The 15,054-nt window shown below is 45.6% G+C and overlaps 1 protein-coding gene across 1 annotated transcript in view; it reads right to left on the reverse strand.

Moving 5' to 3' along the window:
• Positions 1–901: 901 nt before the first annotated feature.
• Positions 902–15,054, reverse strand: part of LOC141155152 (complement factor B-like) — an 80,161-nt gene continuing 66,008 nt past the window's right edge. Inside the window, exons 14-18 of the mRNA XM_073641839.1 lie at positions 6,346–6,425; positions 5,852–5,955; positions 5,564–5,696; positions 2,469–2,518; positions 902–1,913 (exon numbers count right to left, since the gene is read on the reverse strand). Of these exons, the coding sequence (XP_073497940.1) occupies positions 1,755–1,913; positions 2,469–2,518; positions 5,564–5,696; positions 5,852–5,955; positions 6,346–6,425 (526 nt within the window). The 3' untranslated portion in view covers positions 902–1,754. The remainder of the gene's footprint in view (positions 1,914–2,468; positions 2,519–5,563; positions 5,697–5,851; positions 5,956–6,345; positions 6,426–15,054) is intronic.

The following is a 15,054-nucleotide window of genomic DNA, read 5'->3' on the forward strand; positions in this document are numbered from 1 at the left end:
TTCCTCTTAATATATTTTTGTCATCATATTATATAGCACTGTGTACTTACAATTGCCCATTTTGCCTTTCTACCCGGCTAATTCTTCTCTTTTCCATTAGGTCTATGACATCCTGGGATGAAAAACTGACCAGCTGTATCCTTCTAGGTTTTATGTAGAAACAGAAAATCTCTTTTCCTTGCATGAGTCATCACTGCAAAAGGCCCTGACCAGGAGAGAACAGCTGGGTCAGGAGGTGAAGAGAGGAATGATTTATGCAGGGAAAAGAGACTTCCTGTTTCTACATAGAGCAGAGAAAAGAGAAGAATTAACCGGGTAGAAAGGCAAAATGTGCAATTGTAAGTACTCAGTGCTGTATAATATGATGACTGCAGTATATTAAGAGAATAAAAACATTGATGGGAGGAGGAGGAGTGCTTCTTTAAAGTTGGACCAAGTTACTATTGATATAAAAGGACACTTGAGGGTTTCTGTAGACGCCCAGCGGACTCTTCAGCCCTAATTATGATAGAGAAAGAAGCTATCAATGTGTTTTAAGGTATGCAGCGCGACTCTGGACACAAGCAAACAACGTCAGCCATTAGAGATGAACGAATCTGCCAAAATTTTATTTGCCACACTTACTTAAATTTTGTTGGGAAATTCAATTTCCATCAAATTTCTTCACTGTGAGTCGAATTGCTGGTAAAAGCTCTTTATCATGGCCTGAGATATCTCTAGACCCCAGAGCATAATAATCAGAAGGACGACATTTGTCTTAATTACAGTGAATCAAATTGCAAAAAAAGTCAAGTGTAGGCAAATCGATGAGCTCTTCTTTATCTGCCATCAATTGTCACCCCCTAATCTCCCATACAGCCCTGCTAATAGGGTACAGTAATGAAATATGTAGACAGCGGTATGAACTGACATTTGTATTGTTTATTGTACAGCAAATAATCTGCAGAAAACTGAACTTTATCATTTTGTTTTGCTGGGAAATGTATTTTTTACAATGTGAAAAAAAGAGAACCAAAGGGTATCGTGGAGAGTGACATACCAAGCCTGGCATGCCAATGTGAGGAGTCTTTTAAGCCTTGCAATGCTGCTCTGGGAAATTAAATATGTAAATTGCCTCTTCAGAGAGGAAGAGGACTAGAACTCTAGTGCCACCTATAGGAAGTAGCAATCCTAAAAGTCAATATCGACCCTTTAACGAGCCTTGTCACATGACTTAGGATAAAAACCATTCAAGGCTCGTTAAAGGGTCGATAAAAACTTTTAGTGTTGCTACTTCCAATAGGTGGCATTGTAGTTCTAGTCCTCTTCCCTCTCCGACTAGATAATTTACATATTTAATTTGCCAGAGGAGCATTGCAAAGCTTAAAAGCCTCCTCACATTGGCATGCCAGGCTTGGCATGTCACTCTCCACAAATAGGTGGCACTAGAGTTCTAGTCCTCTTCCTCTCTGAAGAGGCAATTTACATATAAAAAAGCGATTAAACACCGAGTAAGTTGAGTAACACAGGTTCTAATCAGAATCTCAAGTATAAAAGGGAGTTCAGACAGTAAGCGGGGGTGTTACCAACAGAAGCCAATCAGATTACAGTTTTCATCTCTGTGTTGGAAAAGGACAAAAGCAGATGACATGGCCCTAAAATGAGGATAACTTTTACAATATTTTTATTTTACTTTATTTTCCCATACTGCTGCTTGAAATCATTGATTGAGTCATTAAGTTTTCCCCAAGTTCTAGTGGCCAAGTGGTAAAGTTCTAGTTTAGGAATTCAACTTCATCCTTCAACTCTTCCTTTAACCAATCCATCATCTTAAAGAGATCAGTATGAAAGTCACGAGACAGCGCCAGCACCGGCCCAGGATTTCTCTTCTGTCCAGTACAGCTGTTGACTGTCCCCCAGCTTATAACACCCACCTAAACATGAAGAAGAAGCAAAGTCAGTACAAACCTTAAAGAAACCAGTCACCTGACCACTGAGCGAACTGATGGGTTGCAGGGTCAGGTGATAGGGACATCATCACTTCTTGCCCTCATGAAGACCATCGGAGCAGCAGGGGACAAGTAGTCAGTATGGCTTCTTTCTTCTATAAGGATCCATACCCTATGCTACTTTTTTCACGGGAGTGGAAAACTCCTTTAAAAGTCGCGTTTATAGATGAGGGACCTCACAAAACTTTACGTTGATTAATAGGTTTACCCAATGTCATAAGAGGAGAATATGGCAGCTCCCCTCCATGTAAAAAGGAAGGGAGGAATAAATCCTGCCCTGTTAGGAGGAAAAGGAAGAAGCATCCAACCAGAGCTTCCTCCCAAGGGCTTGTTGGGAATGTTGGGTTTTCCATTAGATCATCGTTGCATCTTACTGGAGCGTTGTGGATAGCTAATACCTGGCTAAAATTAAAGCAAATCATGCCAAAAAAAACCATGGAGGCGAGGAGGGAAGTGCGCTTCTGTTTGACAGTCTCTTACCTGAACGTAACGATTTCTGTAGGGTACAATAAGAGGACCTCCACCGTCACCTGGAATAAGAGGAAAAGGTGACGTAGATGACTATCAAGACAGGTCATTTTGTCCTACCAGGCCACATTCCAGTTATTTATTCCCAGGCCATAACCAAGGTACAGATCTATAACAAATCGCCGCTGAAAAGGTGGTAAAGTTCTTCACTGGGCACCATTAAAAGCTTTAAGAATGGCCTGCTTCCCCCAACTATACTTTATCAACAATGTTTATGGACTTAATGGACTAATATTCATTACATTTTCACTCTACCCCATTCCAAAAAATCCTAGTGTTCTCACATATAACATACTCTGAATGGCCACTTTATTAGACATATGAAGATCAGACACGACCTCGGAGTGCAGCTTAAAATTAACTGACCACGTTCTGCTTGGCTCAGTTTTACTGTGAAAATATCTGAGTGACTTTGGACGAGACATGGTCATTGGTGCTAGAATTGCCAGGATCTGAAATTCAATTTTGTGGGGTTTTCTCAAGCTACAGTGTCAAGTATATGGAGAATGGTGTGATCAAGGAAGAACATCCAGTGAAAGGGAATTCTGTAGTAACCAACTTGTTAACGAGAGGAGCCAGAGGAGGAAGTCAAGAATCATTCTGATGGAAGGATCGGAGGAGGAAGTGAAAAATCATATGATGAAAAGATCGGAGGAGGAAGGGAATAATAATAATTCTGATGACAGGAATGGTGAAGGAAGTGAAGAATAATTCTGATGACAGAAATGGAGAAGGAAGTGAAGAATCATTCTGATGGAAGGATCAGAGGAGAAAGCGAAAAATAATTCTGATAAAGGGATCAGGGGAGGAAGGGAATAATAATTCTGATGAAAAGATCAGAAGAGGAAGTGAAGAATCATTCTGATGGAATATTTAGAGGAAGTGAAGAATCCTACTGATGGAAGGATCTGGGGAGGAAGTGAAAAATCATTCTGATAAAGGGATTGGAGGAGGAAGTGAATACTAATTCTGATGAAAAGATCAGAAGAGGAAGTGAAGAATCATTCTGATGGAAGGTTAAAAGGAGGAAGTGAAGAATCGTTGTGATGAAAGGATCGGACGAGGAAGTGAAGGATCATTCTGATGAATGGATCGGAGCAGGAAGTGAAGAATCATTCTGATGGAAGGATCAGAGGAGGAAGTGAAAAATAATTCTGATAAAAAGATCAGAAGACGAAGTCAAGAATCATTCTGATGGAATATTTATAGGAAGTGAAGAATCCTACTGATGGAAGGATCTGGGGAGGAAGTGAAAAATCATTCTGATAAAGGGATCGGAGGAGGAAGTGAAAACTAATTCTGATGAAAAGATCAGAAGAGGAAGTGAAGAATCATTCTGATGGAAGGTTAAAGAGGTCATCTACTACTTTAACATTGATGACGTACCCTTAGGATAGGTCATCAATGTCTGATCGGTGGGGGTCTCACCCGGCACCCCTGCCGATCAGCTGTTTTCGGTTCTGGCAGCTACCGGAAGTGCTCTATTACAGAGATGCTCTGTCAACTGATAGTAGCCCTAATTGAATAGGGAGCAGTTTTGCAGTAGCGGGCTGGGGCCACTATCAGTAGACAGAACAGCTCTGTTGTTAGAACCCTCCTGTTTGTTTTTTCCATCTTGTGTTTTGCCCTCACGTGACCATCTGCCTTTATATTTCAGCTCCGCCCTTTTGGCTGTGCTGGACTTCAGTGTTGTTTGACTGTTTTACTAGCCAGGTGCCTCTGTGCCTATCTCTGTCAGTTCGCTTGGTCCTTCTGGGACCTCTAGTACTTTTTTGTCAGTTTATCTTTTTGTGTTCTGCAAAAACCATCTCTGTTCAGGAGGTGTCCTATTTTTGTTCCAGTCCTTAGTTCTTTTAGGGACCCCTCCCTTTATGCATTAGGTCTTCATTCAGACTAGCTGAGGACTAGGCGGGTCTGTTCGCAAGGAACAGGCAGCCCGCTACATCATAAGGAGTCAGCTTAGTCTTACTGTAGGGACAGCTTTACCCTTCTTTCCTTAGTACTTGATGCAGATCATAACATCTGTAACTGAGCCCTTACGGATGCCGCTGGCACCGAGAACAGGTGATCGTCAGGGGTGTTGGGTGTCAAACCCCCACGATCAGTGTCAGACATTGATGACGTATCCTAAGGATTATCAATGTTAAAGTAGCGAACAACCTCTTTAAAAGAAGGAAGTGAAGAATTGTGGTGATGAAAGGATCAGGGGAGGCTAAGAGGAGGAAGTGAAGAATTGTTGTGATGAATAGGCACTGAACAGTCAAGAGAACTAACTAAATACAATGCTTGTGTCCAACTAACATGTTCAAGGCCACAACCCATCAATCCTCAGTATGGATGGGCCATAACAGTGGATAACAAGTTCCAGCACCATTGTTGTCCAAGATAAATAGAAATCTAAGACTACTGGCGAAAATAAGCTACACAACTGAATCATTAAAGGTAAAATGAATCCCGATTTCTGCTGCACCTCCTGACAGACTGGAGGAGGTGCAGTAATTGTGGGGAAAGGTTCTCTGAAACCTGTGGATGGACGTTTGGACAGTAGGACTTACCTAAGCAATGTGACCATCCCTACCTTCACAGCAGCTGTTTACTCATTGTTAGAAGGACAATGCCCCATTCCACAAGGGTCGTATAGTCATAGATTGGTCCCAGGAACCTGACAGCTTGTTTTTTCTACTTCATCGTCTTTCACCAACCCCAGATCTTAATCCTATGGAGCATCTCTGGGAAGAGGTAGAACGGGCTGTGCTGACCATGTAAGGACCTCCAGCTAATTTGAAGCAACTGCGAGAAGCTATCCTGTCTCCATGGGCCTATATTCCAACATCTAACACCTTGTGGATGCCATGCCATGGTGATTTGCTTCCATCTGAAGACCAAATGAAATCCAAGTGGCCATTTGGTGTATACTCCTTATATGACTCCTTGTGCATCTTTCCATGCAGGGTCAGCCACTCCCCAACCATATATGTGTTGGGTTTGTTCCCTTCAGTCACCCGCTTCCCTCCTAATTGGTTAAAGAAGTTTACAGTATGATTTACCATTACAGGTTTGTGGATCCACCTGAGGTTCTGTTCCTCCAGTACATAAGAAATTGTCAGACACGACTTCTTTAATGTTTAGAATATCCTTGAATTTTTCTATCTTTTTGGTATCGTCTATACAGGCGAGCCTCTGTAGAGGAGAAATGAAAGTTATTATTTTGTGAATCTCCACTTTATATCATCAAGCGGAGCGGAAATTCAGATATTGAGAGGCTAATCATGAAGGAGAGGTTTAAAGAGAATTTATCACCAAGTCTAAAGTGTCCAGTTTTTCATTCTCCTTACCTTACTCCCTCGCTTTATGAATACATCCTTCCGTTCAAACGCCTTACTCTTTTCTTCCGCAACAAACATGGCCCTCACCAATTCTGACGAGAGCAGCATCTTCTCTGAGAAATATAAAATGGGTGCAAAAAGTTTTCAATTTTTCATGTCTCAAATTACATTTCTGTTAAACTGTAAGGCTCTTAGTTAGTACTGTAAAAGTGCAATCTCGTCTTCAGCCACTAGGGGGAACGAACTTAAGATGAATTTATTCAGCTCCTATTGGACCTGATAATAAATGTCTTCTGGAAGCTCCTGACCTCCCCCTAGTGGTCGCTATACAAAGCCTGAATTATATATATATTAGTCTAAGATTATATAGGGGGAAGTTCTGGATCACAAAAAATAAACTAAGTTCTATAAAGTTATATTATTGATCAGAACAGAATTTTATACCTAAATATGTCCAAACCCACCATGTTAGTACACATGTTCACCTTCCCTCCGACACTCACCATGGTCGCTGCACGTTACAGATTTCCCTCGCTGCCTTAAAGCCCAGGATGCCCCGGATGTACATGGAAGACAGATAGGTCTGTGGGAAGAGAGAGCGGGGTTATTCCTGCATTCTAAATAATTACACACGTGGTCAAAATTGTTGGTACCCCTCGTTTAATGAAAGAAAAACCCACAATGGTCACAGAAATAACTTGAATCTGACAAAAGTAGCAATAAATTAAAAATCTTTGAAAATGAACAAATGAAAGTCAATCATTGCTTTTCTGCTTCCACAGAATAAAAAAAAATGAAACAGATGAAATCGGCCTGGACAGAAATGATGGTTCTTCTTAACTTAATATTTTGTTGAACAACCTTTTGATGCAATCACTGCAATCAAACGACTCCTGTAACTGTCAATGAGACTTCTGCACCTCTCCACAGGTATTTTGGCCACTCCTCATGAGCAAACTGCTCCAGTTGTCTCATGGTTGAAGGTTGCCTTTTCCAGACGTCATGTTTCAGCTCTTTCCAAAGATGCTCAATAGGATTTAGGTCAGGGCTCATAGAAGACCACTTCAGAATAGTCCAATGTTTTCCTCTTAGCCATTCTTGGGTGTTTTTAGCTGTGTGTTTTGGGTCATTATCCTGTTGCAAGACCCATGACCTGCGACTGAGACCACGCTTTCTGACACTGGGCAGCACATTTCTCTCTAAAATCTCTTGATAGTCTTGAGATTTCATTGTACTCTGCACAGATTCAAGACACCCTGTGCCAGATGCAGCAAAGCAGCCCCAGAACATAACAGAGACTCCTCCATGTTTCACAGTAGGGACAGTGTTCTTTTCTTGATATGTTTCATTTTTCCATCTGTGAACATAGAGCTGATTTGCCTTGCCAAAAATTTCCATTTTTGTCTCATCTGTCCATAGGACATTCTCCCAGAAACTTTGTGGCTTGTCAACATGTAGTTTGGCAAATTCCACTCTGGCTTTTTTATGATTTTTTTTCAACAATGGTGTTCTCCTTGGTCGTCTCCCATGAAGTCCACTTTGGCTCAAACAACGGCGGATGGTGCGATCTGACACTGATGTTCCTTGAGCTTGAAGTTCACCTTTAATCTCTTTAGAAGTTATCCTGGGCTCTTTTGTTACCATTCGTATTATCCATCTCTTTGATTTGCCATCAATTTTCCTCCTGCGGCCACGTCCAGGGAGGTTGGCTACAGTCCCATGGATCTTAAATTTCTGAATAACATGTGCAACTGTAGTTACAGGAACATCAAGCTGCTTGGAGATGGTCTCATAACCTTTACCTTTAACATGCTTGTCTATAATTTTCTTTCTAATCTCCTGAGACAACTCTTTCCTTTGCTTCCTCTGGTCCATGTTGAGTGTGGTACACACCATGTCACCAAACAGCACAGTGAGTATCTGTAGCCCTATATACAGGCCCACTGACTGATTACAAGATTGTAGACAACTGCAATGCTAATTAGTGGACATAACTTGATTTAACATGTCCCTTTTGTCACAATATTTTCAGGGGTACCATCATTTCTGTCCAGGCCTATTTCATGAGTCTAATTTTTTTAAAAAGAAGCATGGTTGAAAAGCAATGTCTGACTTTCATTTGTTCATTTTCATAGATTTTTAATTTATTATTATTTATTATTACTTCTGTCAGATTCAAGTTATTTCTGTGATCATTGTGGGTTTTTCTTTCATTAAACGAGGGGTACCAACAATTTTGACCAGTGTCCCCCCATTCAAATAAACTCCGGCTCTAGCATTACTATTATTATGTGCATTTCTATTATAGTTGCAAAAAGAACTTCGGCACTCCATACATGAAAATATAAGAAATATTGTATCTAGACTAATGTCACTTTGAAAAATGAAGGTTTTTTGCGCATAATTTGGCCAATTTATGTGTGCCCATCAACCACGACAAGGTCACCTTCATATGATGGGAAACTACGCTACGCTACCACTGGATATGCCACTCTTGGGATGTAAGCCTGTATGGACAATATGTCTCTGCTTGGGCTTTTAACCTACAATGTATGGGCTGGTAGAGCTAGTTAAAACCACCTGTGACTGAATGGGAGGGACACATGGTCAGAAAAAAGGCTGTCAAACTTCTAATAGTGTGAACACGTACCTGCTGCAATGCTCCAGGAGCGGGATCCCAAAAATGATAAATAGAAGAAAGAGAGGGGTCGCTCACTGGTCTATTCGGGTGCTCTGAAGAAAAGAGTAATCTCAATTGCAAAAAGAACTTCGGCACTCCATACATGAAAATATAAGAAATATTGTATCTAGACTAATGTCACTTTGAAAAATGAAGGTTTTTTGCGCATAATTTGGCCAATTTATGTGTGCCCATCAACCAGTTTGACAGCCTTTTTTCTGACCATGTGTCCCTCCCATTCAGTCACAGGTGGTTTTAACTAGCTCTACCAGTCCATACATTGTAGGTTAAAAGCCCAAGCAGAGACATATTGTCCATACAGGCTTACAGCCCAAGAGTGGCATATCCAGTGGTAGCGTAGCGTAGTTTCCCATCATATGAAGGTGACCTTGTCATGGTTGATGGGCACACATAAATTGGCCAAATTATGCGCAAAAAACCTTCATTTTTCAAAGTGACATTAGTCTAGATACAATATTTCTTATATTTTCATGTATGGAGTGCCAAAGTTCTTTTTGCAATTGAGATTACTCTTTTCTTCAGAGCACCCGAATAGACCAGTGAGCGACCCCTCTCTTTTTTCCATTTCTATTATAGTGTCATTTAGTATCTTGTGTTTATGTCAAAGAATCAAAAGCATAGCATGGAGGCAACAGACGCCAGATTCTAGGGGAATGTAAAATCACTTATCTTGTCTGCGCACTCTGCATAGGCAGCAACCGTGATGACAAAAAACTGCACAGCTCCCAAACACTTGCTGGGGGAGCTGTCCCAAATTAAAAAAAAACAGTGTCCTCTAACTATAGGTAGGGTAAGGAATAAGACTAGACTTAGGGATACTGTTAGAATTAGGGACAGGGTTAGGTTTAGGGCTTAGGAATAAAATACATAAAAAATTCCACATATAAATATATATATATATCTATAATATAACGGGAGATTTGTGTCTCTGTCTGAAGCCTTTATAGACTGCGCAGTCTGGCTCCAGACAGAAGACCGCATGGAGCCGTTACGGGTAAGAGGAGTGTATGGCGCCGGAGATCACGGTATGAGTAGACACTGAACGCATACCGCGATCTTCGGCGCCATACTTACCTGACCGAGAGGGGTGTTGCTGCGGCGCCTCTCTTCGCCGGAGACCGGGGCAGGAGTGAGGCATCGGAATCTCCGACGCCATTTTACTGGGTGTCTTCATCAAAATGGCGCGGGACAGCGCGGTATGGGCACGCGCATACTCCGGTGCCACACTCCTCCCCCGGCCTCCGGCGGAACAGGACACAGCAGCGATGGAGCACAGGGAAGAAAGGTGAGTATAAGTGTTTATTTTTTTTGTATGTGTGTGCAGCGTTAAAGGGATACATACCAGGATTGGGGGGTGAAGGGACCATGCATACCAGGATTGGGGGGTGAGGGGGCCATACATACCAGGATTGGGGGATGAGGGGGCCATACATACCAGGATTGGGGGGTGAGGTAACCATGCATACCAGAATGAGGGGTACCACACATACCAGCATTGGGGGGTGAGGGGACCATGCATACCAGGATTGGGGGGTGAGGGGACCATGCATACTATTATTGGTGGATGAGGGGACCATGCATACCAGGATTGGGGGGTGAGGGGACCATGCATACCAGGATTGGGGGGTGAGGGGACTATGCATACCAGAATTGAGGGGTGAGGGGTACCACACATACCAGGATTGGGGGTGAGGGGACCATGCATACCAGGATTGGGGGGTGAGGGGACCATGCATACCAGGATTGGGGGGTGAGGGGACAATGCTTACCAGGATTGGGGGTGAGGGGGCAATGCTTACCAGGATTGGGGGGTGAGGGGACGATGCATACCAGGATTGGGGGGTGAGGGGTGCCACGCATACCAGAATAGGGATGAGGGGTACCATACATACTAGGTTAGGAATGCGGGGTACCATGCATACCAGGATGAGGGATGAGGAGGCCATACGTACCAGAATTGGGATGAGGGGTGCCATGCATACCACGATGAGGGGTACCATACATACCAGAATAGGGATGAGGGGTACCATGCATATCAGGATGTGGGATGGGATGCCATGCATACCAGGATTGGGGGATGAGGAGGCCATACATACCAGGATTGGGGGATGAGGGGTGCCATACATACTGGAATAGGGATAAGGGGTACCATGCATACCAGGATGAGGAATGGGGTGCCATTCATACCAGGATGAGGGGTATCATACATATCGGGATGAGGGGTATCATACATATCAGGATGAGGGATGGGGTGCCATGCATACCAGGACTGGGAGATGAGTGGTGCCATGCATACCAGGATGAGGGATTGGGTACCATGCATACCAGAATTGGGATGAGGGGTGCCATACAAACCAGGATTGTGATGAGGGGTGCCATGCATACCAGGATAAGGGATGGGATGCCATGCATACCAGGAGAGGGATGAGGTGTGCAATGCATACTAGGATGAGGGATTGGGTGCCATGCATACCAGGTTTCTGGTATGAGGAGGCCATACATACCAGAATTGGGATGAGGGGTGCCATGCATACCAGGATGAGGGGTACCATACATACCAGAATAGGGATGAGGGGTACCATGCATACCAGGATGAGGGATGGGGTGCCATGCATACCAGTATTGGGGGATGAGGAGGCCATACCTACTAGGATTGGGGGATGAGGGGTACCACACATACCAGGATTGGGGGGTGAGGGGACCATGCATACCAGGATTGGGGGGTGAGGGGCCCATGCATACCAGGATTAGGGGGTGAGGGGACCATGCATACCAGGATTGGGGGGTGAGGGGACCATGCATACCAGGATTGGGGGGTGAGGGGTGCCATGCATACCAGAATAGGGATAAGGGGTACCATACATACCAGGATAGGAATGCCGGGTACCATGCATACCAGGATGAGGGATGGGGTACCATGCATACCAGAATAGAGATGAGGGGTGCCATGCATACCAGGTTTCTGGGAAGAGGAGGCCATACATACCAGAATTGGGATGAGGGGTGCCATGCATAGCAGGATGAGGGGTACTATACATACCAGAATAGGGATGAGGGGTACCATGCATACCAGGATGAGGGATGGGGTGCCATGCATACCAGGACTGGGGGATGAGGAGGCCATACATACCAAAATAGGAATAAGGGGTACCATGCATACCAGGATGAGGAATGGGGTGCCATGCATACCAGGATGAGGGGTATCATACATATCGGGATGAGGGGTATCATACATACCAGGATTGGGGGTTTAGGGGACCATGCATACCAAGTTTGGGGGTGAGGGGACAATGCATACCAGGACTGGGGGGTGAGGGGACCCATGCATGCCAGGATTGGGGGGTGAGGGGTGCCATGCATACCAGAATAGGGATGAGGTGTACCATACATACCAGGATAGGAATGCAGGGTACCATGCATACCAGGATGAGGGATGGGGTACCATGCATACCAGAATAGGGATGAGGGATGCCATGCATACCAGGATGAGGGATTGGGTGCCATGCATACCAGGTTTCTGGGATGAGGAGGGCCATGCATACCAGGATTCGGATGAGGGGCCATACATACCAGAATTGGGATGAGGGGTGCCATGCATACCTGGTTGAGGGGTACCATACATACCAGAATAGGGATGAGGTGTACCATGCATACCAAGATGAGAGATGGGGTGCCATGCATACCAGGATTGGGGGATGAGGAGGCTATACATACCACGATTGGGGGATGAGGGGTGCCATACATACCAGAATAGGAATAAGGGATACCATGCATACCAGAATAGGGATGAGGTGTACCATACATACCAGGATAGGAATGCGGGGTACCATGCATACCAGGATGAGGGATGGGGTACCATGCATACCAGAATAGGGATGAGGGGTGCCATGCATACCAGGATGAGGGATTGGGTGCCATGCATACCAGGTTTCTGGGATGAGGAGGGCCATGCATAAAAGGATTCGGATGAGGGGCCATACATGCCAGAATTGAGATGAAGGGTGCCATGCATAAAAGGATGAGGGGTACCATGCATACCAGAATAGGGATGAGGTGTACCATGCATACCAAGATGAGGGATGGGGTGCCATGCATACCAGGATGAGGGGTATCATGCATATCGGGATGAGGCGTATCATACATACCAGGATGAGGGATAGGGTGCCATGCATACCAGGATTAGGGAATGAGTGGTGCCATGCATACCAGGATGAGGGATTGAGGGATGAGGGGTGCCATACATACCAGAATTGGGATGAGGGGTGCCATGCATGCCAGGATAGGGATGTGGGGGGCCATACATACCAGGATCAGAATGAGGGGTACCAGGCATACCAGGATAGGGATGTAGGGGGCCATGCATACCAGGATTCAGATGAGGGGCCATGCATACCAGGATAGGAATGAGGGGTACCATGCATACCAGGATGGGGTATGGGGTGCATTGCATACCAGGATAGGGATGAGGAGTGCCATGCATACCAGGATGGGGGTGAGGGGTGCCATGCATACCAGGATGCGGGTGAGGGGCCCATGCATACCAGGATGCGGGTGAGGTGCCCATGCATACTAAGATGAGGGATACCATACATACCAGGATAGGGATGAGGGATGGAGTACCATGCATACCAGGATAGGGATGAGGAGTACCACACATACCAGGATTGGGGATGAGGGGTGCCACGTATACCAGGATTGGGGGTGCCATGCATACCAGGATTGGGGGTGAGGGGTGCCATGCATACCAGGATTAGGGGTGAGGGGTGCCATACATACCAGGATTGGGGGTTGAAGGGTGCCATGCATAACAAGATAGGGATGAGGGGTGCCATACATACCAGGATAGGGATGAGGGGTGCCATGCATACCAGGATAGGGATGAGGGGTGCCATGCATACCAGATTAGGATGGTGGGGACAGGATGGGGGCAGCACAAATACCAGGAGGGTGGCAGCACATACCAGCATGGGAGACCATATACCAATAAAAATGCTCGCCACCTGGGTTCAATAGCTAGTATATATATTGTAATGCAGCGACTTGCTGGCATTACGGTAATGGTCCAGGATGTGTTTTACCTGACCATGTACCCTTCCCCTCAGGTGACTGGTCACATGACTGTGACATAGCACAGGTCCTGCGTGCACAGAATGTCTGTCTGATCACATGACTGTGGCATCAGCAAGGTCCTGTCGGTGTGTGTGCACGGGATGGATATATAAACCCTGCTTGATGGGAGACAGGTGTGTTCTGAGAGAGGCGTAAAGCCTGTTCCCCGTGTGTGTGGGACACCGACCGTGTGAGGCCTAGTGAGGCCGAGTGAAGCCTGGCAGCCTGAAAGGTCGAGACTGGATCCTGTGTGGATGCTAGTGGCCTTGGAGGGCAGAGGCTTGATGAAGAGTCCTGAAAGGCAAAGCCTGGATCCTGTGTGGATGTCAGTGGCCTTTGAGGGAACAACGGCTGGAGACCCCTACCTGGGAAGCCGCAAAGTCACAGTGGTGGCAAGCCTAATGGACTGCAGCAGCTAAACCCGGCAAAGGTAATACACTGTGTTATATGGACATTGTGATATGGACATTGCTATTTTATTACCTTGCTGAAGGCTGTACCTGGAGCAAGTGGGCCTGTCTGCCACTTGGCTCGTGAACATTATATATATGTGTGTCGACGGGCCACTGAGTTGGTCCCGGTCATATGCGGTTTATGATGAGATAATAAACCTATGAATTAAGAAATACCGGAAGGACATTGCTGGTGTGCTTTGATTTACCCGATGCAGCGAGTATCCCCCAGTATGATGACTAGTGCTGCTTTACATATGGTTCGAGAATGCGGGCAACTGCTGCCCGGTTGCTAGCGGCAACGACAACCCGGTTGCTAGGGGCAACTGCAGCCCGGTTGCTAGGGGCAACGGCACAGGACGACGAGTGTGGATTAAAGCATCTGGCTGCAACTCGGTGGGGTTGTGAAGATTGTCATCGCACTCAAACCTGGTTTGCTGTGGCTCGGCGGGGCTCACGAAGTTTAAAGCATCTGGCTGCAACTCGGCGGGGTTGCGAAGGTTGTCGTCGCACTCAAATCCGGTTTTGCTGTGGCTTGGCGGGGCCACGAAAATTTTCGGGGAGAGCGGTGTAAAGTGTCTAGTGTGTACCGTGATGGCCTTGAATGGTGCAGTATCTCCAGACGGAATGGAGAAGGAGTTAGATGACCGTGTGCAATCGCTCTTCAGCATAATGGAGGTTCCTGAAGAAATGCAGGAGCAGATAATGATGGCTGTGAAGGGAGCAGCAGATGAGTCTGAAGCTGTTGAGCGATTGAAATGCCTCTGGGAGAAACTACAACAGGACTCGCAGCAGGCATTTGAGAAACTACAACAGGACTCGCAGCAGGCATTTGAGAAACAACAGCAGGTGTGGAAGAAACAACAAGAGGTCGTGGTGCAGGAAGGGCAGGAGCTGTTGGCCCGTTACAGAGAGGCGGCAGCAGACCATTCCTTGAACTCTCCGGGGGC

This window comes from Phyllobates terribilis, unplaced genomic scaffold (genome assembly GCF_046119375.1).
Source record: "Phyllobates terribilis strain yellow unplaced genomic scaffold, ASM4611937v1 Scaffold_7__3_contigs__length_470593459, whole genome shotgun sequence".
Taxonomy (NCBI): domain Eukaryota; kingdom Metazoa; phylum Chordata; class Amphibia; order Anura; family Dendrobatidae; genus Phyllobates; species Phyllobates terribilis.